Source organism: Rattus norvegicus, chromosome 1, assembly GCF_036323735.1.
Source record: "Rattus norvegicus strain BN/NHsdMcwi chromosome 1, GRCr8, whole genome shotgun sequence".
Taxonomy (NCBI): domain Eukaryota; kingdom Metazoa; phylum Chordata; class Mammalia; order Rodentia; family Muridae; genus Rattus; species Rattus norvegicus.
The window spans coordinates 31186209-31210640 of NC_086019.1; the positions used below are offsets into that span (position 1 = coordinate 31186209).

The 24432-nt window shown below is 44.1% G+C and overlaps 1 protein-coding gene and 1 non-coding gene across 4 annotated transcripts in view; one reads left to right on the top strand and one right to left on the bottom strand.

Annotated features, from left to right (window-relative positions):
* Trip13 (thyroid hormone receptor interactor 13) overlaps positions 1 to 24432 on the top strand; it is a 44939-nt gene that overhangs the window by 509 nt on the left and 19998 nt on the right. For 2 of the 3 annotated variants that reach the window (NM_001011930.1, XM_039103353.2), the window contains 12 exon segments: positions 668 to 833; positions 2965 to 3094; positions 5838 to 5893; positions 6427 to 6517; positions 8144 to 8216; positions 10400 to 10463; positions 11244 to 11330; positions 11582 to 11688; positions 13080 to 13233; positions 15426 to 15538; positions 16373 to 16442; positions 17604 to 17735. In NM_001011930.1, the coding sequence (NP_001011930.1) occupies positions 668 to 833; positions 2965 to 3094; positions 5838 to 5893; positions 6427 to 6517; positions 8144 to 8216; positions 10400 to 10463; positions 11244 to 11330; positions 11582 to 11688; positions 13080 to 13233; positions 15426 to 15538; positions 16373 to 16442; positions 17604 to 17699 (1207 nt within the window). In that variant the 3' untranslated portion in view covers positions 17700 to 17735. 3 annotated transcript variants of the gene reach the window in all.
* On the bottom strand, positions 9626 to 9763 carry LOC120100379 (small nucleolar RNA SNORA21). The gene has a single exon (XR_005500141.1). It is a non-coding gene; the product is annotated as a small nucleolar RNA SNORA21 (small nucleolar RNA).

The following is a 24432-nucleotide window of genomic DNA, read 5'->3' on the forward strand; positions in this document are numbered from 1 at the left end:
TGTCAGGACCCCTAGGTCTCAACTGACTGGCCTGTAGAAGCACAACCTAAGTATGATACGATGATCTCCAGGTAGTAGGACTGCACCTGCTCAGCGACAGAGGTGATCTCCAGTCAGTTGGGGGTGCAAGAAAGTGCAGTGTCAGTAGAGCACGGAGGTGAATTAGTAGTTTGCTAAGCCTGAATCTGGTGGCAGATCTCCTGTTACAAACATACGTACTCCAGGTTAGACCCTATAGCTGTGCATTTTCAGGTTTTTCTTAAAAGGGCTGCTAACGTGGATTGAATGTTCATTATGTTTTGGGCTTATCCCAAACACTGAATTTTTATTCTCATAGTAGCATGTCAAGAACTTGTAGGTCCTCCTTTTTCTAATTAGGAGCCTGAGGGTGGCTGATGGTGTGGCTGCAAGCCTGGGTCTCTACAGTTGATCCCAAGATGACTATGACTTTCTTGTGTATATGTAAGGTCTGAGGGAAGCAGGGAGGGGTGGGGATGGGAGAGGGAGACAGTGTGTGTGTGTGTGTGTGTGTGTGTGTGTGTGTGTGTGTGTATTTGAAAAAAGTTCTGTCTCAGCTTCCTGCATGCTGAACTTACAGCCAGACCTGGTATACATTAGTGCATTTCTTAACTAAGTTATTTTGTGTATGTTTTATCTCTCTCTCTAGCACTGCAAAAAAAGAAGATATAAAGCAGAGCGTTTACAGGCTGCTCAAGAGGCATAACATTGTGTTTGGAGATTACGTGTGGACTGAGTTTGATGAGCCTTTTCTAACTAGAAATGTTCAGTCGGTATCTATTGTTGACACAGAATTAAAGGCTAAAGACCCTCAGGTAAATTGCTTGTTCATAGTGCTGGTAACTGAGTCCTTAGGGAGCATGAGGTGACTGCCACAAATAACTAATTTTGATAGCAGGTTCCTTACCTATCTGTTGGTTTTGGTGGCTCTTATGACCTAAGCAACAGATTGCATAAAGTCACATAATGCAACAGATCTCACATGGGAGGTTTATTAGGGAGAGAGAAGCCAGAGGCTGCTTCTGGGTGAAGGTGGAGGGGAAAAAGAGCACAGAGAGGAGGGACTGACCTTTCATAAGGGATGTGACACACGTGCATGGGAAGGGTGTGTGACTAGTGGGAGCTGGTGATGACTTACCCTGCTGTCCTGGAGCTGGTGCTAGAGTAGGGCTACTATGTGTCAGGATGCTCCTGACAGAGCCAGGAACAAACAGGAATGAGAAATTGACAGTTGGGCTACAGAGCTATAGCATATCAGGCTGTGCCTGAGTACCTGAATGCAGCTCTGTCCATGAACAGGTGTTGTGTGCTTGGGAGTACATTAAGACAGTAGATCATGTGGAAGTTATGAGAGGGGCCTGTTTTATGGAAGCCCTTCATCTCATCTCATGTACAGATTGACTTGACCACTATCTTCTGATCACATATAGGAAATTGGGAGCTTTGTGTTAGCAGTGTCGGTATACTAGATAGGACAGTCTATCACCAGGACGAAAACACCTATCCCTAAGGAGGAAGCATCAGTGGCTGTGTGGCTCTTACCCTTCACAATGAACTGGTTTTGAGGGCTGAGAATACAGCTAGTGAAACCTTTTGCCTAGTTTGCACTGGGTTCTTGAGAGATAGTTTCATGTACTGTGTGCTCAGATGCTGATTGCTGTTGCAGAGATCTGGTTGCAGTCTGGTTTTTAGTATTGTCACAATACTTGGAGATTCTCCTGCGTCACTGATGTGTAATACTTCTGATTGGTTAATAAAGAGCTGATTCAGCCTATCGCTGGACAGAATAGAATAGAATAGAATAGGGCAGGACTTCCAATTCCAGCTAGGGGACCCCAAGCAAAAGGAAGAAAGGCAGAGAAAGATGAGCAGAAAGGGAAAGGAAAACGACCAGGAGGATTCACCGTGAGGAGAGGATAGATGGAACAGGAACAGCCAGGGCAAGACCAACGTGACAGGCAATGCCACATGACTGAGAAGTAGGCCAGGCCAGCATGGTCAGGATACCATAGTATCTGCCTAGCTTTTATTAGAGCTTGCAGCTTACTAACAAATTTATTAGGTCTCCATGTCATTTAGTTGGGCGTTAAAATGGGCTAGAAAAGGCATGGTTACTTGGGTGTAGAAGAAACTCCACTCTCAGTGGACATATCTGACAGCATTCCCTTGGTCAAGGCTAAAGTCATCAGTCACAGTGCATGTGTCCTGTGCCTTAATATGATCCCATGGTAGAATTGCACTTTATTTCTCATTTTGAAACTCAGAATCCTACTCTGATTTTGGGAAGAAAAAATATTTGGCCATTCTAAATGAAGGACAGACATAAAGATGCCCTAGTGGGAAAAGAAATAGAAAGGAAACCATGTGGATGTATGGAAAGCCATTTCTGCTCAGACCCACTTGACTGGACTACCTCTGAGTTTGGTTGTAGAGAACTTTGTTCTTTATATAAATGTTGGCATTAACTTCACAATGACAAAGAAAGAAAAGAAAATCACTTAAAAATTAATTGTGTTGGGGTTGGGGATTTAGCTCAGCGGTAGAGCGCTTGCCTAGCGAGCGCAAGGCCCTGGGTTCAGTCCCCAGCTCCGAAAAAAAGAAAAAAAAATTAATTGTGTTAGGAATGGTAGAGCACACCTCTTTAATCCCAGTGTTTGTGAGGCAGAAGCAGTTCCATCTCTGAGTTTGAGGCAGCCTGGTCTACATAGGCACTCCAGGCAGCCACTCCTACATACCAAAACCCTGTTTTCAGAATTGGCGGGAGAAATAGGTAAACACCTTAAGAGCTAATCCTAGATCAGAAAAGAAATGCTAAAGTTTTCATCTAATCTGAGAACTGGTTTTAATAACACAGTCCCTTGATGTTTATTTTGGACTTGCGCACATATAATCCAAGTAAAGGAGTGCTCTCATTGCATAGCTGTTTTCTTTTTACCTCATCAACAGCCCATTGATCTGAGTGCATGCACCATTGCACTTCACATCTTCCAGCTGAATGAAGAAGGCCCCAGCAGTGAAAATTTGGATGAAGAAACAGAAAATATAATTGCAGCAAGTCACTGGGTTTTGCCTGCAGGTACAGGGTCCTGACAGTAGGGTAGTGGTGGAGGGAGGCAGCCAAGGAAGTCTAGGGTATTCCATGTCACTTAATGAGATGATTTGGTTCTTTGGTTTTATAAGATTTTAAGTTGATTTATCCCTTTTGAAGTAAATTAAAAGGATCTCACTGTATTAGCTTTCCATTGCTATAAGAAATACTTGAGACAATTAGCTTATAAGGAGAAGAGTTTATTTTGGCTTACAGTTTTTGTTCATGAAATAGTGGCTCCATTGCTTTGTGCCTTTAGCAAGGCAAAGCATCATATGAGAGGGAAGGGTGGCAGAGGAAGCCTGTTCAAGGCCAGATGCAAGAGAGGGAGCAAGAGGTCTGTGCACCCACAATGTCTTCACAGACATGATTTAAAACCTCCTGGCCTGTCAAAGTTCCGCTACCTCCCATAGCTGATGATCAGGCCTTCAGTATGCGGGCCTTCAGGGACTACCAGAGACTTAACTGATGGTGATCGCAAAGGAAGGAGCACATTCCTGAACTGAGGCTGTTGTTTCTGTACACCTCACAGACTGTGTCTGACTAAGGATGTCAGGTGCAGTCCTTATCCCTGCCTGTGGGAACTGTTCAAAGCTTTTTTTTATTATAAATATAAAGGTTATGTGCATATTTTATCTGAAAACTAAATGGTCAAAGGTGGATTAAAAACCTTGGGTTGGGTTAAAAATTTCTGGGGTTGGGGATTTAGCTCAGTGGTAGAGCGCTTACCTAGGAAGTGCAAGGCCCTGGGTTCGGTCCCCAGCTCCGAAAAAAAGAACCCAAAAAAAAAAAAAAAAAAAATTTCTACAACGCCTGCTCGATTTGTCTCCCCTACCAGGCAGTTCTTGCCTGCCATGACAATGCTTCTCTGAAGACTTTGCTACTGAGTTCCAATAGGTAGTAGCCAGGAATTATTAATTCAGTCACCAAGTTTTATGTTTCTACAATTTGTTTTTTGATTGTTTAAAACACACTTCAATAACTTAAAGGGCATGTCTAAGACAAAATATAAATTGCAGCACTCAGTGAAAACGAAAATACAGTGCACTATTATTTATGGAATACATTAGTCCAAAAAGGAAATTTATAGGCTTGCATTTGAAATAAATATCTTAGACCTGGACTTTTTCCTCTAGAGATACTGATAAACGGATGAAAAAAAAAAATAAACCCAGAGAAAGCAAGAGGATGTAACAAATGGCAAAACTGGAAATATTGAACAATGACATTTTTCTGGAAAATATTTTAGTGGTTGGATATTTCATACATGCCTATAATAGTTTTTGATCAGCTCAACTCTGTCCCCTTCCCTCTAATTCCTCCCCTGTCCTCACCACCATTTTTGCCTCCTAACATCATGTGCTGCCTTTTGTTGTTGTTTGTTTGTTTGTTTGTTTGTTTGTTTGTTTTAAACCAACTGGATCTACTTGGTGCTACATCTGCCCTGAAGAAAACTGACTCTCCTTCCCCTAGCAGCCATCCATTGCAGTAGTTCCTGAGATAGGGGTGGAATTTCGCAAGCCACATCCGACAAATACTGCGACATCCACTAATTCTAGCTCTTAAAATTGTTTTCCCTTCCATGATGCCCCATGAGCCTGAGGGTACCATGTGATATAGATGTCACATTTAGATCTAAGAACTCCACAGTCGGGCTGGAGAGATGGCTCAGTGGTTAAGAGCACCCAACTGCTCTTCCAGAGGTCATGAGTTCAATTCCCAGCAGCCACGTGGTGGCTCACAACCATCTGTAGGGAGATCCGATGCCCTCTTCTGGTGTATCTGAAGACAGCTACAGTGTACTTATATATAAGAAATGAATAAATCTTTAAAAAAAAAAAAAAGGAACTTCACAGTCTCTTATTCTAGACCTGCTGTCTGTCTCTGTGTGGCAGTTATATCTATTACAAAAAGAGGCTTCTCTGATGAGGGTCAGAAGATGCACTGAGTGTAAAAAGAGAAGAGCTAGGGGTGGGGTGGGGGAGTTTATTACTGTATCTACTTAACAAATAGTATTAGGTTCTCCCGTAGCCTGTGACCTAGTCAGCCATGGAGTTTAGTCCAGGGTTGAGTTCAGTCCTGTGGTTTCAGCTTTAAGCACAGTCACACAGTGATTGGTTACTCCTATACCATTTAGTCCACTAGTGCACCAATGGGCATTTCTGGCCAGGCCAGTCAGAACTTATTGATGCTTCCAGGGTTCATAGCTGTGTAAACTGTGTAAAACTGTTGATAACTTTCTCTTGCAATAGCATGCAGAGAACTCTAGCACTGTGACAACTACTAGCCTAGAGGATGGGGAGAATTCCTTCGTAAAAGCAATGACCCCCGAACATGAAGAGCAATTCATTTTATCTCGCTTACATTGGTGATTGAACTCAAAGCCGCACATAAACTCTAAGTTTCATGTCAGGTCCTCTTTGTATGTTTGTTTTAAGATAGGGTTTCACCCAGGCTGTCCTTGAACTCACTCTTAACCCTGGCAGGCCTTGAACTTGTGATCCTCCTCCTTCCTCTTGAGCTAACTGACTTGGTGAAAATAATCCTTTTATTTCACATATCTGTCAAAATCATATGACTAGCATTTATTTAAGATCTTTACTTTTAAGAAAAGTTGAACTTTGGGAAAAAAAGATAAACCATTTGCTGTATCAGTCTTGATCTGCAGTTGGAAAGCATTGGTCTCAAATTCTTCCTAAAATTGAGCTTTTTGTCTTATTCTCTTTGACAGCTGAATTTCATGGGCTTTGGGATAGCCTCGTGTATGATGTGGAGGTCAAATCACATGTAAGTTTTTTTCAGAATATATTTATTGTCTTGCTTTCCAACCTCACTATGTTCTGCAATTCAAGAGGGATTTTGGAAATCCTGTCCACCAGTGGCCCACATCTGAGTGCCAATCCATCAGAGGTCTCCAGCAGAGAACTAATCCTTTAGGTAGAAAATGGTCAGAGACTAGCTCTTTGGGGGGCATACTAGGAAACTGTCACTTGGCATCTGGAAGGCACTCCTCGGGCTTCTGACATGAGGCATAGCATACCCTCCTACCTGCTCTGTTGTTTTCAAGGAGGGAGTTTTCTGTCTTCTAAGGACTTTGGACATCTTAGTACATGTTGTCATTCTAAGTAAAAGTGATGGTTGTTTTTCCTTAGCATGGTACCAACCAGGATTTTACCTTCTCTCCTTTTAAAGATGTCTTCTAGAACATGAGTAACTGATAGGAGGTAGTCTGAGTGTCAGGAGGGGCAGACCTACATAGCATGCTTTTGTAAACCTTTGCTTACAGGTGCCTGATCTGCCTTTCTGCCTTTTCTTATTAGCTCCTTGACTATGTGATGACCACCTTACTATTCTCAGACAAGAATGTGGACAGCAACCTTATCACCTGGAACCGGGTGGTACTGCTGCACGGTGAGGTGGGCGGGTTTTCATGTGACAAAGTGAATGGCCTGGAGTTAGCTTGTCATTACAATGATTCATATCTAGTCCTTCTACAATGTTATAGCCCTTTCTTTTCTGAAGTCATCAGAATTGTTCTTGGATATTCCATGTATGTGAAACTGATTCAGTTAACTAAAATCTGACAGATTTGTTAACCAACCTTCTCTTGGAGGAGGCAACTTGTTTGCTTTCTTCTAACCTTTTTTATATGAAATGGTTGCTTGTTTTCCCAACTGAACATAATTGTTTAGAATAAACAAGTCAACTTTCTTTTCTTTGTTATAGTCCCTGTTTCACTTCATGCGAGTGAACTACAGGAGCCATGTTTCTAAAGAAATTCCATCAGGTTCTTTTTAGAAGGAAATTGTTGATTTGCTCCCACTCCCATTGCTGTATAGAGCTGGAACAAAATAAAGACATCACCCACAGCCAGGTAGTGGTGGCACACGCCTTTAATCCCAGCACTTGAAAGGCAGGCAGATCTCTTGTGAGTTCAAGGTTAGCCGTGTCTACAGAGCTGGTGGGCTCCAGAACATCCAGGGCTGTTACAGAGAAACCCTGTCTCAAAACAAAACAGTAAAAAAAAGACAACCACAGCAAAAGAGAAGCCTAGGTTAATTACCCTGGTTATGCCAATTATGATTGTCAGATTGCCCAACATCATTTACAAAGTATCATTTAAGGAGCTGGAGAGATGGTTAAGTAGTTTAAGAGAACTCTTGCTTTTGCAGAAGACTGGGATTCAAGTCCCAGCACCCACATGGTAATTCACAATCATCTATAACTCTAGTTTTTGGGGATCTGGTAACCTTCTGCCCTCTGAGGGTCCTGAATGCAAGTGTTATACTTATATACAGGTTAAAACAAAATACTCGTACACATAAAATGTAAATAAATCCTATGGTAGAGTAGACCTTTTATCTTAGCCGTTAGGGGCAGAAGAAGTGGGCAGATGTCTTAAGTTTGAGGTCAGCTGTTGCTGCTATGCTGTTTGGGGCCTGTGGTGAAGCACATGGGAGAGCAGTCATCACATTGTAGCCAACAGTGAAGAAGAGACTAAGGTCTCTCGATCCCCTTCAAGTACATACCTCAGTGACCTAAAGCCACACTTCACCTTTCACTTTCTGCAACCACCATGGCACCACTCTGGGGACCAAACAACCTTTAACAGATAGTCCTAAGTGGCGTTCCAGATATAAACTGCTGTTGGTCTAACATGGGGTTCCTTTGCATTACCTGCAGGAGTGGTCTTGTACCTCCATTTACCAGGAAGGCTATATTTGGCCTTAGGAACGTGCCTTGAGTGTGGACTTCATAAAGGAAGTGTGGAGACTAGGGCTGGTGTCACCGAAATGTAGACCAGACATGTAGTGTGTACTCAATATGCCTAGAGGGGCTAAGAGCCAGGAAGCAGTTTGTCAGCTGGGAGACCAGAAATAGAGACCATATTAGTGAAGTCCAATCAGGGCTACATGGTGAGACTCTAGAGCTTTTAAGCTATAACGTAACAATTAATACTTAGAGTAATAGCAGTGATAGCACTTAACTATGCTTAAAAAGCAATGACTTGACTATATTTCCTGACTATTATTGCAGGTCCTCCGGGTACTGGAAAGACATCCCTTTGTAAGGCATTAGCCCAGAAACTGACCATCAGACTGTCAAGCAGGTAACTGACAACAGAGAGGAAAGAAGCAGGCATGGGAGTTGTGACATTTAAAATGTTTGTTTTCGGGGTTGGGGATTTAGCTCAGTGGTAGAGCGCTTGCCTAGCAAGCGGAAGGCCCTGGGTTCGGTCCCCAGCTCTGAAAAAAAAAAAAAAAGAAAAAAAGAAAAAAAAATGTTTATTTTCAGTCCTGATGCATGAGTTCCTCTCCTTGGATGTAGGTCAGTTCATTCTTCTATACCCAACATGGTCTCAGGTTTGATTCAGTCTTGTAAAGTACCCTAAGGATAATAGTGGCAGCCTAGCACTTCAGCCTGTGTACTAAAAAAAAGTTTCTCTGCCTCTGGTGTCACATTCCTGGGTGACAGACAGGTTGTCTGTCTGTGTGTTTATCATTTACTAGTAAAAGGACATTGATGCCCCTGTGGTTATATCTTGCCAAGGACCAGCTTGGAGACAGGGTGTCTGGGAGCAATGAAAACAAGTGACTCCAAGTCAGATCATGGGTCCAAGCCTATGTCCTGCTGAAATGGCTTTCCAGAGTCTCTTTTTGAGACAGCTAGCTTTCTGTTCGAGACAGCTCTCTGCTAGTAAAAATTCTAAAAGTTCTCTGACCAAAGTCAGAAAAACTGCTATAAAAAATTCTTGGATCTTCTGATGAAGTCAGAAATACCGCTAAAAAATTCTAAAAATAATTCTTGGGTTTTCCGATCAAAATCAGAAAGCAAAAAACGATACAACAAAAAATTCTAAAAGAGCTGTGTATGCTCTTCATAGATTTTCCTTCTAAAATCAGAAATCCTGTTAGAAAAAATTCTTGAAGAGCTCCACAGTGTCTAGGGTACCTTAGTTTACAGTTGAAAGAGGCCTGATGGACAGACAGCCAGGGTCACTTAGAAAAATGTGGGAATTTGTGTTTATCTCATAAGTTAAAAACAGCGTATACATATATATATATATATATATGTATATATGCATATATAATAATTTATATATAAATTATTTCTCCTCCCCATTCTGTTAAATATAATGTTTTAAAATTAATTATATTTAATATTTACCTCAGGCTCTTAGTTATCCCTTTGTCATGGGTTTTTCTTTTTCTTTTTTTGGTTGGTTGGTTGGTGTTTTCAGATTTATTTGTTTGTTTTATGTCTATGATCACACAGTCACTATCTTCAGACACTAGAGGAGGGCATCGGATCCCATTACAGATGGTTGTGAGCCACCATGTGGTTACTGGGAATTGAACTCAGGGCCTCTGGAAGAGCAGTCAGTGCTCTTAACCGCTGAGCCACCTCTCCAGCCCTCTTTGTCATGTTTTTAACACCCTTCTCTACACTTTGTAAGCAGTAAGAGTAATTAGTGCTGTGGTTTTAAAATGGAATACTACTGGTACTTTTTTTTTTCCATCTTGTTGCAACACGGATTGAAGTTAACAACGCAATATGTTGCCACTTCACCCAAAAATGGTGTTTTCACTCTGCCCCTTCTCAATGGCTTAGTGGGGTCACTAGCAAAAGCTCACTGATGAGTGCTTTGAAAAGAGGACCTACTGGCATTTCTTAAAAGCAAGGAATTCTTCTGTGGACCCATGACCTGAGAACTATGAAGAGTCTGGGAAGCCTGATCTGCATAGAGAGCTCTAGGACAGCCAGAGATATATAAACGGTTTCAAGGGGCGGGGGTGAGGGGATATATCCTAGGAGCCTGCTTCTCTCCCCTTGCATAATGATACTCGGTGTGTGCTATTTCTGGGTAGAGGGCAGTGAGTGCCATTTTAGACTTTCTCTGATTAACAGCATTAGTGAGTTTTGACCCCTAAGTACTCCAAGACCTGAGTCTATGGGAAAAAGAATTGTCACAGCACTTTGGGGTTTATAGAAGAAAAAACTTATTAATGCTCTTTTTTTGTTTTATTTTACTTTTTGTTTTATATTGGAAATAAAAGTTATAACTGATTAAAATGAGAGGTTTTGCTGTTTGATTCAAATGAGGATATGGGGAACTTGACTTACTTTTATCTGGACCTGTTATTGCATCCTATTAGATTTTCTACAATTATTAATTATATGGAGCTGCTATCGTTAGGAATGGGGGGGGGGGTCAGTCTCAGAATGTGGGCAGTGGAAGAATGTGGTGTCAAAGGCATTGTAGTTTCCTTATCTCTCCTCTTATCATCTTAGGTACCGGTATGGCCAGTTAATTGAAATAAACAGCCACAGCCTATTTTCTAAGTGGTTTTCAGAAGTAAGTATTACATGTTTTAATTGTTGAAACAATTAGACATAGTTGGGAAACAGTGTCTTCTGTCTAGACTAGATATTCCAAACACATAAGCTTCTGGAAAGAGGTAGGTGAAATGAGAAAGTAAAAAAATACCTGATTCTGGTCAGAGATGGGCTCCAGAGCTAGAGGACTTGGAGGCAGGCTGAATTGAAGGGGCAAACCCTCTGAGGACATGTCCCAGACCTCCTATTGGGTAGGGTAAGACACCCACTAGGCATTCAACAAGTTCCAAACTCTGTGTTCTGTAGACTGCCCTTTGTCAAGAAGCCTTCATACTCATGTACTCTGGATCTGAATTGAGGTGTCCCCTAGTACAATGTAGTGTGTGCAGCTGAGTCCTGAAAGCAGACTGTATGCATAGGGCATCTATCTCAGTATGCTCTTGGGTAGGTGTTAAGACAGGATATAGGCAACTGGGAACAGAGCACCTGTGATTTTCCCCTCATCAGTTTCTGTGTTGCTACCAGTGGTTTGCCTTGTTCCCAGGGAAGTAAGTTTACACAGGGGATCATCAATGGGGTCACTTGCACTGTGCCTCCCTGAGCAACAACAGATGCAGTCTCAGGTCTCCACGTCCTAGAACGCAGCAGCACTTGTGCTGATCTCTAGAGCCATCTCTAGATCTCGTGTTATGCTGGGAGTTTTCTGAGGGGCCATCAGAGAGATGGCTACAGTTGTGATGCTTTTGTGCTCCTGTATCGACTACAGTTGGCACCACTAATAAGAGGACTTTGGTTTCAGAGTGGCAAGTTGGTAACTAAGATGTTCCAGAAGATTCAGGACTTGATTGATGATAAAGAAGCTTTGGTGTTTGTTCTGATTGATGAGGTAAGCACTCAAAGGTAGTCATTCTTTGTCTGCATTGCCTCTTGCTATTACTGCCTGATCCCTCTCATTTGGTTAGCTGTGTTGCGAGCTCTTTTCTATGGATCTTTTCCTAGCACCCCGTGCATTGAGTTTCTAGGAACAGCAACACACATAGACACATTCATTCTTTTATTCAGTCAGTTAACACAATCCTTAGCTGCCTGTGAAGTGCCAGTTACTCTTCCTTTTGACCTGTTACTCTGTCCACACAGGTGGAGAGTCTTACAGCTGCTCGAAATGCTTGCAGGGCAGGCGCAGAGCCATCAGATGCTATCCGTGTAGTCAATGCTGTGTTGACTCAGATTGATCAGATTAAAAGGTAACACTGGGATAAATAGTACATGAGTAATGATGAAGAAATGTGATGGGCAAATAATCTTAAGATTACTCTTAAGCAGCTTGGTGACTTTATAATCATTTCCCTCACCTTGGCTTTTGCTATCTGTCTCCCTACAGTCTCTGAGGAAGGTGCCTTCCACAGCCTGTCTGAAACCCTCACCACTCTCTTTTCTAGCATCACTCCCAGTTCTGTGTGCCCAATTCCAATAGTAGACCAGAGAAACATTAAATATCAAACCTCTTACCTATGTCCTGTCTCCAACTGATCAGCTTTCTATCCCGCTACCCAGAATCTCTGTCATACTGACTGCACTCTTCTTCCCGAGATCCCCTGATGGGCTTCTCCCTTGCCTGCCTAGGATCCCCTATAATGCTTCTGATCTTCCCCACCTGCCTGCCTGGAGTACTCCATTAGGTTGGTTGTCTGCCCACCCCACCCCCCATCCCCCAGAAGAGGCAGTCATCATCTTCTTCCCATTAGTTAAACAGTGATGTGGACAGAAGGACAGCACTCCTTGTCCCTTTTGCCTTTATTATGCTTAAGGCCGAGAGTCTCCATTGCCTCAGGTTCCTCACTAAGGTTGTAGATAGGGTGGTCAGGGATGTCGCACAAAGTGAGGTCTTCCCCAAAGCTCAGGTAGGTGAGACAAGTCCAACAGAGTATATATACCACAGCTTTCCAGACACAAAAGCCTCGGGAGTGTCTGTTGAACATAGACCTGCTGTAAGCCAGGAGCAGCTGACTAGAGATCAGGGGCTCTCCGGATAGAAAGGCTTGGTGGAAAGCTACTCTGGCATAGCCACCAAAATAAAGCTAGCTAGGCTCTTCCACGCACGGACCTACTGTCCCTCCTACCATGTACCTGTCAAATAGGGCAGACAACTGAGTCTTTAAAGCACATTGTGTATTGGGAGCCATTTACCACTTCTGAAGCAGAGACAAAAAGAGGAAAAGTCTGCCTGCCAGGCAGAGTGAAGGCAGGTCAGGGCCTGTTGGCAGGTTTCCCAGCCTGCTGAGGCATGGAAGGATAAGAAGAGGTGCACCTGAGACTCAAGGCCAGGGGCTGAGGATTCTGTTGACCTTGGTGGAAAGAACAGAGGTTTGGGGGCATAGGAACAAGTGTCTTGTGTTTAGGAAATTGTTTCTGTTAGCTTGTGTCTTTGCTGCCCATGGAACTGAAAGTGTAAGGCGGCTATGAGAAATACACTCGCTGCTGCATTTGTTAACCAAGCAGCCCTCCCATACCTGTCTCTTGTGTCTTCTTTCTGTCTTTCCTGTCATCACCCTCACTCCCACTCAGAAGACCATTTGACTTTGCACGGTCAGGACTGGTGTAATTGTGCCTAGTTCTTTCTTACTCATTACAACAGGCATTCCAATGTGGTGATTCTGACCACTTCCAACATCACTGAGAAGATTGATGTGGCCTTTGTGGATAGAGCTGACATCAAACAATATATTGGCCCCCCCTCTGCAGCAGCCATCTTCAAAATCTACCTGTCTTGTTTAGAAGAACTGATGAAGGTACCTTTGTCTGTTTCACTCCTGACCATTACTAGGTTTCTACATGTTAGTAGTTAATTGGCATAGCTTAATGTATACTACTTCTAATAGACGTTTTATTATAGGCTTCCTACGTTGGAAATTATACTTATGTTATATCTATGACCCCTATGGGGTCAGTATTTTTTATATTTATTTCCTTTAAGAGTTAAGAAAATTTTGAATAAGCCTGTAAAATAATGGTTTTGTATAGCACATATATACATCATACATATACATACATATATATGTGCTATACAAAATGTGTCATTGTACCATTCTCTTAACAATGTTTCTGTTCTTCTGGTACTTTATGATTAACACTTTTCAGTATTTGAGGTACCAGTGTGTAGAAGGTTAGTGAGAGGGCTATAGACAGACTATTAAACACATCCTGGTTCTGAGCCAACCATAGACTATTAAAGTGACCAGTCTCTTAGTCTATACAAAGGACAATGAAAGTCTTGCTTCACAGATTACACTGACGGAAGGCCAAAGTTTTTGGAATACCATCTGACTGAAAGTTATAGTAACTGAAGTTCACAGACCTATGACTGACTGAAAGCTGTGGTTCTCAGACTGCATCTGATTATAGAATGTAAGGAACTTGGGCAGTAACCAAGCAAGCAAACAAGTAGAGATTTATAATGATTGCTGTAATGGAATTGTCCCTAGCCAGCAGAGTGGAACTGTCCTCAATGGATCCTGTAGCCATTACCTGACACTTTATAAGATAGTAGACCTTACCGTGAGTGGCTTGGTCACTTTTGGGCAGTAAGAGGGAGCCAGCTCAGTCAGGAGCCCAATAAGGTACTCAAGTTAACATTGTCTTGAATTGGCAACTTATCCTAGCGTCAGTGGGGGTGGGGCATCCCTGGAGCTTCGTTACTACTGGAGCTTAGCGTGAGGCAGGCCCAGTGAGGAAGCTAGAAGTGTTAGAGGTCAAAGACACCTTTGATGTGCCTTTCAGCCCTCATAGTGTTACATTTATCACTTATGCCATGAATCTAGAGTCTAGAATTCCGAGGTGTTTAGCCTAGATTTTGAGGGAGCTAAAACCAGTTTCTTTGGTCATTTTGTGAAAAATTTAGAGTTTGGGAGATGGTTTGTTGGATAGAGTGCCTGCCACTCAAGCACGTGGACTAGAGTTCAGGTTCCCAGCACCCACGTAAATGTGGCAAACCTACCTATAATCCCAGGAGTCAGGAGAAAGGGATGGAATCCTTGGAGCAGGCCTGCTAGCTAATTAGTCAAATTTGTGAGCTCTGGGTTCAAGTGATAAATCTTGCCTTTTTCTGTAGGATGGAAAGCCATTAAGAAAGACATCAGCTTCTGGCAAAGCATACTGATCATGCAAGCATACATGCATACACACCACACACACATGCATATGCAAAGAAAGAACAAGATACTCAGACACTGATATGACTTGGGCTGGTCCTGAAGGCAGATACTATGAAATTGGATCTCAGTCTACCAGGAGCTCGCAATCTGGTCTCTTGTGAGGTGTGCCCACCTGTATAAGTTCCCTGGATGACCTGAAACAGTCCCTCGTACAGAAAGGTAGAACACCAAACAGAAACCTGTTTCCTAAAGTATGCATAGAAAGCTTCCGTGGAAGCAGTCAGTGCCACCCTGAAGGCTTAGTGTGGCAACTTGACAAAGCCTTCAATCTATGAGAGAGAGCTTTGGGGACTTACTGCCTTATCTGTCATTCTAATAAACTAGTCATCCCTGAAGAGTGGACTAAGAGTCTTCTTTTGAAGACAGCTGTGGTCCTGGCTCTGCAATCCAGTTCTGCTTCTCTAGGTTCGACATGTATTTCTAGAACTAAGGCAGCAGCTTAATACTACCCATCATGGCCCCCTACCCACTCCCCAAGCCCTGACATGAAGCCAAGAAATACCTAGGCCAAGAGCTCAGATCTGGCGAGCTGCTGACCCTGAGCCATGCTTTATTATCTGTATACCAACCTTTGAAGAAGCACGGGCATGTTGGGGAAGACCATTAGAATACACAGCTGTTTTCTAGTGCCTGTGTTTGAGTGATTATTTTGGACTTACATAAGTCATGACAGTTTGTGATAGCCCTGGAAGTACTGGTCCCTTTGCTCATGGTGCCTCTACCTTGTGTTATGTGGATTCTGTCGTAACTACACTGCTTCTGTCCCCCAGTGCCAGATCATATATCCCCGTCAGCAGCTGTTGACCCTTCGAGAGCTGGAAATGATTGGCTTCATTGAAAATAATGTGTCGAAGTTGAGCCTCCTTTTGAGTGAAATTTCAAGGTATAAACTGATGTCTTTTGGGTTTTTTCAGGAGAAGATTTCTCTGTGTAACAAGCCCTGGCAATCCTGGACTTGTTTTGTAGATCAGGCTGGGATTAAAAGCATGCACCATCACACTTCACCTGGTATCATTTTTTTATCCAAGAAAAATCACTTGCTGAGGTAACTAGGTATTGTGATTTTCTTTGTAGGCCAGAGAAGGCTCTGGAGGTGAGCTATCCACGGGCACTGCAGAAATAGGCATGAATAGCTGGCAAGGGCAGCGGTGGCCTGCAGCTGGTAGAAGGAACATGAGAAGGGAAATAGCTTAGCGTTGCAGAACATCAGGGCCTTCTGGCAGTGTGTTGGCAATATGTGGGAGACGACTTCCCACTGATCACTGTGGCAGTGCTAGAGAGGCAGAGCAACCGGGCTGTGAACTTCACTTTCTGGCCAATTTGGACTTCATTTGGAAGCCATGGAACATGTGGAAGATTTTGAGTGAAAGATTAACATAAAGAACGCCATGTTGTTAGAGACGTAAATCAGTGAGGAAGAATACAGTTCAGAGATTTCTGTAAAAATTTAAGACCTGGTTGGGGATTCTGTTGGCAGCTTTGTGCCACCGTGTCTTCCTCCACACCTGATGCCTTTCAGGGGGCACTCGGTCCTACAGCCTCAGTCGGAGCAGGAACCAAAGGTGACAGATCATGTTGGGGAAGAGAGAGGACAGCACAGGGTCACACAGAGCCCCATGCTTTGGGGTTGTCTTGGCCAACATAGAGAAATCATCCCTGAATTGTATACATTTGTGTATGAAGTTGATGTCTGTGAATGATTATTATGTTCATACAGGAAGAGTGAGGGCCTCAGCGGCCGGGTCTTGAGGAAACTTCCTTTCCTGGCTCATGCGCTGTATATCCAGGTAAGCTTCCCTTCGCCCTGGGTAGTGGATACTCAGGTTCCTCACCCACCTATACTGCTCACAGGATTCTGGGGTAGTGTCTTAGTTTCTATTCCAGATGCTATGATAAAAGTTCTTTAAAAATTAACTTACTAGAGAAAGAGTTTATTCTAGCTCACAGTTCAAGGCCACAGACCATCAAGGGCTGAAAGTCAAAGCAGCAGGAACTTGAAGCTGCTGGTCCACAATCAAAAGCAGAGAATGAATAGTGAATAATGGATGGTGCTGCACAGTTCCTTTCCCATGTATACAGTTCAGGACCCCAACCAAGGAGTGATGCTGCCACAATGGGCAGGTCTTCTCACCACAATTGATGTAATTGGGATAAGTCTCTAAAGACATGCCCAGAGCCTGTCTCTCCCAGGTGACTTTAGACTCTGTCAAGTTGACAATACTGTCCATCATAGATAGCAGGTATTAGGGAAGAAATGGCTCCTCTAGGTGTCTGCTCATACGTGCATACCTATACATGTGTGGTGCTTACAGGTACACGTGTACCGCAGGGCACTGGGGAACTTGTGGGTAGAGCCCACCTCATCCACTTGTGCCTCATGAGCTTAGTTCTGCTCACACTCAATGGTGACCTGGAATCACTCCCTTCCCTACCCAGAGCCAGACCCCAGCACAAGCCCATCAGCCACACAGTTCTCTTAAATCCTAGTATTCTGCCTGACCAGTGGTTGGTACACCTGCTGTGTCGACGTGGCCATCAGTAGCGCCCTGAATGTGAGTGCTTTGACACAAAAGGGAGAGCTTGATGTTGGCTATATAGTGATTCTCAATTATAAAGCATCAGTGTTAGGCCTCACAGTTCGAGGACATTGGGTCAGCTCTTTGTAAAAGCTTCCAAAATGTCAGACCTTGAGGCCCTTTATTCTGTTCCCAACAGATTCTTTTCCTTCTTTGCAGGAGGATGAGTGCTGGTCTCCCCTGCCTAGGAAACAATGAATTATATCACCTTTACAAACCACAGCTGGGTTCCCTGTTGTGGGCCTGAGGCCCTGGGCTTGTCTGCCCTACATAGAGCTAAGCCTCTTCCTAATTCCACAAATGTATAGGTGGTAGCTGTCATGCAGCCCCACTAAAGCCCAGGTCCACTCAGTAATGGTCATTTCTTTTCAGGCTCCCAGCGTCACCATCGAGGGTTTCCTCCAGGCCCTGTCTCTGGCAGTGGACAAACAGTTTGAGGAGAAAAAGAAACTCTCAGCTCATGTTTGATCCCAGACATCCATATCTGTGGTTTTCAATGGACAGGTAGGAGGTGATACCGTCTACCTCACAGTGTGCATCAGAAATGACTAAACCATGTAGGTCTGCAGGCCAGGCCAGACAGATGGGTGTACAGACTTTGTCAAAAGGACTGTTTGTGTTATTTTACAATGCACATTGAAAGGCAAACTGCCTGTCTTTTTCACTGTTTTTAAAAGACAATTGATTCCAGTCTGTTTACATCTATGTAAAGCCCCATCCTGACTCTAGCCTGTCAGACACAAGATGTTAAAATTTGTTTAAAATAAAGGGAGATCAAAACAGCTTTCCTAGAGCAAGAGGAGTGCTGAATAATGCAGTTACGGCACTGAAAGATGGACTCTTGCTCCGGCTAGAAGGGAGCGGCTACTTCCTGGCAGGAGTCTGCTTCGGTTAGCACCGGATGCTGTGGAATGGGTGAGAAAGACGTGCTCCTGTGATACAGAAACTGAGAAAAGGATTGCAGATAAGAAGATAAAGACTTCTGTGATAGCGATCAGATGTTGTGTTCAGAGGAGCAGTACGTACTTTCTATGGTCAAGAGAATCAGGCAATGTGTGTTTTGTTTTTCCAGTAATTTTACTCATATTTCAAGTGAAAATTCATGTTGTCAAATATAAAATAAGTCAATGTGTGTTGCACCTCACAGAATACCATGTTTTACTTCATCTTCTGCTAAAAGTTTAGCATTAATACTTTGTACGTGAATACACTTTTAAATGGAATGCTGCCTTTGTCATAGAATTTTTTGTAATATTAAACTTGTTTTCAGAATGCGCTTATTCCAATGTCTGCTTCAAGTGCTGTGAGTTTTACTGATGGTGACTGGCACGCTCGCACAGCATTAAATCTGTGTTCCCGAGAGCTCATGGTACAGCCGTGTCACTGGCAGGACTCACCATCCTGCCAGTCAAGTTTGAGGGTGGTGCTTCTGAGACACCACAGGCATGGCTGCTGCCCAGATGCTCAACTCTAGCTCCTGTTGCGGACAGGGCGTTGGAAGCAGAGCCCTGCCCTTTGACTCCTTGGCTCCCAAGGGTGCTTGGCTTTAATTTCCCCCTGGGAAGCTAGGGATGGAGCTGTGGCTGCAGTAGTGGGCCACTTCCTGCTTCAGCTGACCTACTCATGAGTCCCAGTACTCTTCCCCTTTTAGGAATAAAGTTTTCCTTTGTTGTTCTGACTACTCTCACTCATGTACTTACAGAAGACGTGTCAAAACCTTTCCCTTATTTTATGTTACCTCTAATAAACTGAAAAGGAAAAAAGTTAACAAGAATTCTATCCAAATTCTTGAAAAAAAAATTATTAGTTCAAAAGAGAATAGTATAGTCCTGACACAAAAATACAGAGACATTAGAAAATATCACTTTTTTAAATGTTTCATTTATTTGCAAGTATGTCTATTCGATATGCACACATGTGGATGTATGTGCCTGTATATAGCCATGGTCACCAGGAGGAAAAACCTCTATCACTCTTCACCTATTCCTTTAAGGAAGTATTTCTCCTTAAACCTGAGGCTTGGTGTTCCTTAGGTTGCCTAGAAATCCTCCTGTTTCTTGCCTGTCTCAGGTCCAGTGTTATAGGCATGTGCAGACGGTCAGGTTTGTTATGTGGCTGCTAGGATCTGGACTCTGGTTTTCTTTAAGGGGTTTCGCCTGTTTCTGTTTTCCTGTATTTCTTTAAGGGACTTTTTATGTCCCTTAAAGACTTTTTCCTCATTAAAGATCTCTGTCATCTTCATAGGTTGAGATTTAAGGTCACAGTCTTGCTCTTCGGGTGTGTTAGGATCCGTGGGTTGCTGTAGAAGGAAAGTTGGGTTCCGATAGCGCCATATTGCACTAGCTTTTGTCGGTTGTGTTCTTGCACTTGCCTTCTGCTATCTGGTTGTCTCTGGTGTTGGCTAGCCTGGTAGTTCCTGGGAGTAGCAAGCCTCTGGGACTGGTTGTCCTGGGAGGCAGTAGGCCTTCCGAAAAGCAGGCAGAGCTGTGGGCTAGGGTTTGTAGTATAGATCTTCAGCTGCAGGTAGAGGTGTGGACCAGAAGATGGAGCTGGTTGTCTTGGGTGGGAACAGGCTTCTCAGGAGACAGGCAAAACTGCGGGCTGATAAATGGGGTGTAGCTCCAAGATTGCAAGTAGGGGTGTGGAGCAGAAGGAAGATGGATTTCTGAAAGGCTGGGGCAGACCTCACAGCTGCTGGGCTTGCTGGGGTCCCAGAAGGCAGGGAATTGGGGCATAGCTTTCTCACCTGATTGTCCCGGGTGGGAGCAGGCTTTCTGAGAGGCAGAGTTGTGGGCTGGGGAGTAGGGTGCCAATCCGTAGGCGGTCACTCAATGTTCTTAGTATTATCATTGTTGAGTCTGTTAAGTACCTGGGGAGGTAACTGGGGCAGGCCCTCATCCCATTATACTTCCTGTAACTTAAGCCCTCAGCATAGCCTATAAATTAAGTTCCTTCCCAGGCTCTTCTTCGCCTCTATGCCTTCACTGATGTCCAGGCATCCTAACCCTGGTAGCCGTTCTAGGTTGACGCCTCAGAACTGGGACAGCAGAGGTAGGGGGCTCCCTACCTTCTCTTCCTTGCCCTCTGGATGGCTCCATAAGGACGAGCTCTAACGTAGGCCCAACAGTGCTGAGGGTGATTACTTCTACCTAGCAAGACAGGGAAATTTACTGAAAATGAGTCAGTAATGTCTATGCTGATGGGGAGATACCGAATGACTGTAGGTTAACAGCTGTGACCTATACAGATCCTGGAGGTAACCTGTGCAAATGCAGGTAATGCATGAAGGGACATCATTTCTTATGTGTGTGGCTGGGACCTCAGCCCTATGTTGGCGTGCTACTGCTCCCTCTATTTTCTTCTTTAGCAGCCCTTATGATACACCCTGACCCTGCAGACAGGTCCCCACAACCTGAGATAATGAGTGGGGTCTAAAGGCACAAAGGTCAGGAAAGAGTGAGGGAGGGTTTCTCCATGCTCCATGATTTGGAGCTAGAGTGGGCAAGGGCCATCTTCCTACCACTAAGATATCCAGCATCCAAGTGTTCGGGGGGAAAAGAGATTGGGAACTAAGGAGAAAGAGAGAGGTTAGGATGCGAGAGTATGGAACAGAAGGTACCCAGACAGAAGAGCCAAAGAGATAAGAAGGCACAGATAGGGAGAGCCCTGTTGGGGAACTAGGGGCTGACAATCTTGATGTGACAGTTCCCTCTCCAACCAGCAGAGGGTAATATCATCCTGCAAATCAGGACAGGACCAGGGAGGAGATGGTGAGCATTGTCAGTGGATTTGCTTAGCCTGCCATTAGCTGCAGCCCTTTCCTCCTGGTCCTATATATCTAGTACAAGGGTGTGTATGGTCATCTATATGTCATGGAACTTTTCCTGGGAGAAACAAAGAAACAGCTTTTTACTCCAGATAGGGTACTGATGATGGACCAAAGAAATTATTTCATCTAAATACAGCTTCGGAAGTTAGTGTTCTGGGTAATAACTCGTAGAAAAAAAAAAAAAAAGGTCCACTCCATTATGACCGGCAGTTTATGCAAACTGTTATCACCAGAGTTTCTCGAGCAATTTACCGGATACTGCACTAAAGGGTCTCCTCCCACTAGCAATTGCTTAGTGTTTATGTAGACTCAGTGATGAATTTGGGACTCTTGTAAGTTACCTGAGCATCCTGCTTGTGAATTTCCTTCCTCGCCCAAGTTGGAAGTATTTCTGTTTGGAAGAAATTGCTGTAGAACAGCAGGGAAAACAAAGAAGGTAGACTGACCGAAGACCTGGATCCCACACAGAATCCAGCCTGAACTCTGCAAGCCACTGTGGGCATTCTCTGACTTACTGGACAGGTGCAATCATTCATGTGTGGTGATGGAGCTGGTGTGGACCTGACAGCCAGAAGCCTGACCCTCTTAGGGACCTCTGGAAGGTTACTGCCCACAATTTTCTCCACACAACGCTCCTGGCTCTCATAATATTCCACAGGCAGTGAATACCTTACATCACTTTGTAGCTTCCACACAGAATCTGGTGTCCCATTAAAATGGGAAAGGGGTCTGCCTCTGAGGGGCCAGTAATGGTCAGTGGAGAAGGGTAGGTAGATCTGGAAACACCCGTGGAGCCCCCTGCTTATCAACAACTTTTCATGTCCTTAATGAGTCAGGTAGTAAAGAGGCCTCAGGAGTCTCCTGGCTCCAGAAACAGTGTATGTGCTCCTGGAAAGCCTTGACCATGTCCACGTGGTTACCATTCAGCCAGGTTAAGATTTGACCTGTAGATCAGGGGCCACAAACCCCAGGGCCTAGTAGTGTAAACTAGGTCACCCACCTCTTTTCTCTAGTGGTAGGATGGTGAGTTGGAAAGATCCCACACTCTTAGCCAAAAGAATGATCACCTTCCTGCCTCTCCCATCCCTCGCATGTACCTTGTGTACCGTCCTAGGAAGTCATTTCAAAATTTCCCATTTGGACTCTCCCACTAAAATAGACTGTACATCCCACGGTGAGCACAGCAGGTGCCACCAGGAACTTTGAAGTTTCCCAATCATCCCACGTACGGGATGTATCCCATACCGTGGTCAGCCTGTGCTCTACTCTGCATGCCGGAAACAGACCTAGCTTCTGCTCCAAAATACCATTCCCTCCCCTCCTCCTGCCTGCTACAGAGACTCCTTCAGACTGCAGGGACAAGTAGTCCTCTACTAGGGGGCCAGAGTGCCAGCTGGCTTCTTGTGGGTCAGAAACTGCATAAAATTGGTTTAGCTGCTAGTGAGTCCTCCTAATGTAGCGTTATTGTACAATGATTTATTAGTTTTTAAAAACGTGTTTAAGCCATAAACCTATGTTGGAATATTCTACATTTCCATTTTGCTAATAGCCACCTATGAACTACAGAATTCACGACCCTGGGCTTAGAACAGTAGTTCAAACCTGGGGGTCACGACCCCTTTGGGGACTGAAAGACCATTTCACAGGGGTCACATAATTCAGATATCTTGCATGTCAGATGTTTGCATTACTATTCACAACAGTAGCAAAATTACAGCTATGAAGTAGTAGCAAAAATAATTTATAATGGTGAATAATCACATTGTGATGACCCCAACCATAAAAGTATTTTCATTGCTATTTTAAACTGTGATTTTGCTACTATTATAAATCATAACGCAAATATATGATGGGACACCCCCCCCCCATGAAAGGGTCCTTCAACCCCCAAAGGGGTAGCAACTCACAGGTTGAGAACCACTGCTCTAATATCTTCCAACTTTCCATAGTCACAAAATCCTACATTAGCTAGCCATTCTTGTACAACACTGAATATAGATATGACTCTTTTCTGGAAACTTTAGGTCACAGTTTAGAGACAGGCCACACTCCATCAAAAGGGTCTTTTCCATGGGGAGCTTTCGAGGTCTCTCTGGAAGGGTTGCTCTCTAAGGGTAGTAAGGGACAATGACCTGGCAACTAGCTCCAATTGTTTTCTTTTCTGATGGACTCAGCACAGACCAGAGTCCCTCGAACCTCATGCGTCTAGATTAGTAGTGAGGTGTTGGATGTGAGATAGTATTACCACCACATTCACACTGGTCCTGTGTCTGAGTCTGTAGTATTTCAGCCATATTCTCCCTCTTCAGAAGTGTAAGGATAGCCTAACTGTCAGAATGTGACAGGCATGTGCTTCCACGGCTGAGCACCTCTAATGTTTGCACATAGCGGCTGTGTATGGGTGGTACCATCCAGGCTGCATGGCTGAGGCCTTGTCTGCACCCGCTCTGCTTCTTATCTACACCCCAGGCAGATCTAAGCGGCAGCAGTGGTGATCGGACAAAGGCAGGACAATGGTTACCATTTATTTATCCTTCCCAGCCCCTGAGGCTGGCTGAGAGGACCCTGCCTCCACCTCTGGCTACAGTGTGTTGCCAGTAGGGAACATGGCTTGGGTGACTGTTGACTTTGGTTAACCAGAACTCAGGTCTTCTGTGCCCAAGAAAGTCAGAGCCACACGAGTGCCAACAGAAAGTCACCCCCTGGACCCAGTGCTGACGCAGAGCAGGGCTCTGCTTTCTGCCGAGCTTTTTCTTGTATTCTACCTTTGGAGGAGAAAGCCTGCCATGTACGCTGGCAGTTTTTGTTTGGCTCAAATTTTAGGGTTAAAAGGAGGCTGTTTCTGAGCTTTGCCTAGCAGAGAAGTTGAATGTGCCACATCCTGCAATGGGAGGCAGAACTTCTGACAAGAAACTGGCGACCAACGACAGGGCAACCTCCATTCCTTCTGGAACCACACTATCTTGGTATATTTTTACTTCTCTCTCCTTCACAGAGGAAGGACTCATTGTCTACATGAAAGAAGAGAGTTTAACTGTTGGGTTCTGAACTTCCAGCCAACAAATGACAAGCTGTCGATTTTAAATGATCAAAAGCCTTGATCTTATACTGTAGATAACGACCAGTAAGACTCTTCCTTTAAAAAAAAATTATTTTATGTATGTGAGTACACCGTCACTGTCTTCAGACATCAGAAGAGGGCATCAGATCCCATTATAGATGGTCGTGAGCCACCGTGTGGTTGCTGGGAATTGAACTCAGGACCTCTGGAAGAACGGTCAGTGTTCCTAACCGCTGAGCCGTCTCTCCAGCCCCAGTAGGACTCTTCATCTCCTCTTTGTGGGAAATGAAATTGTTGCCTGCTGACAGAGC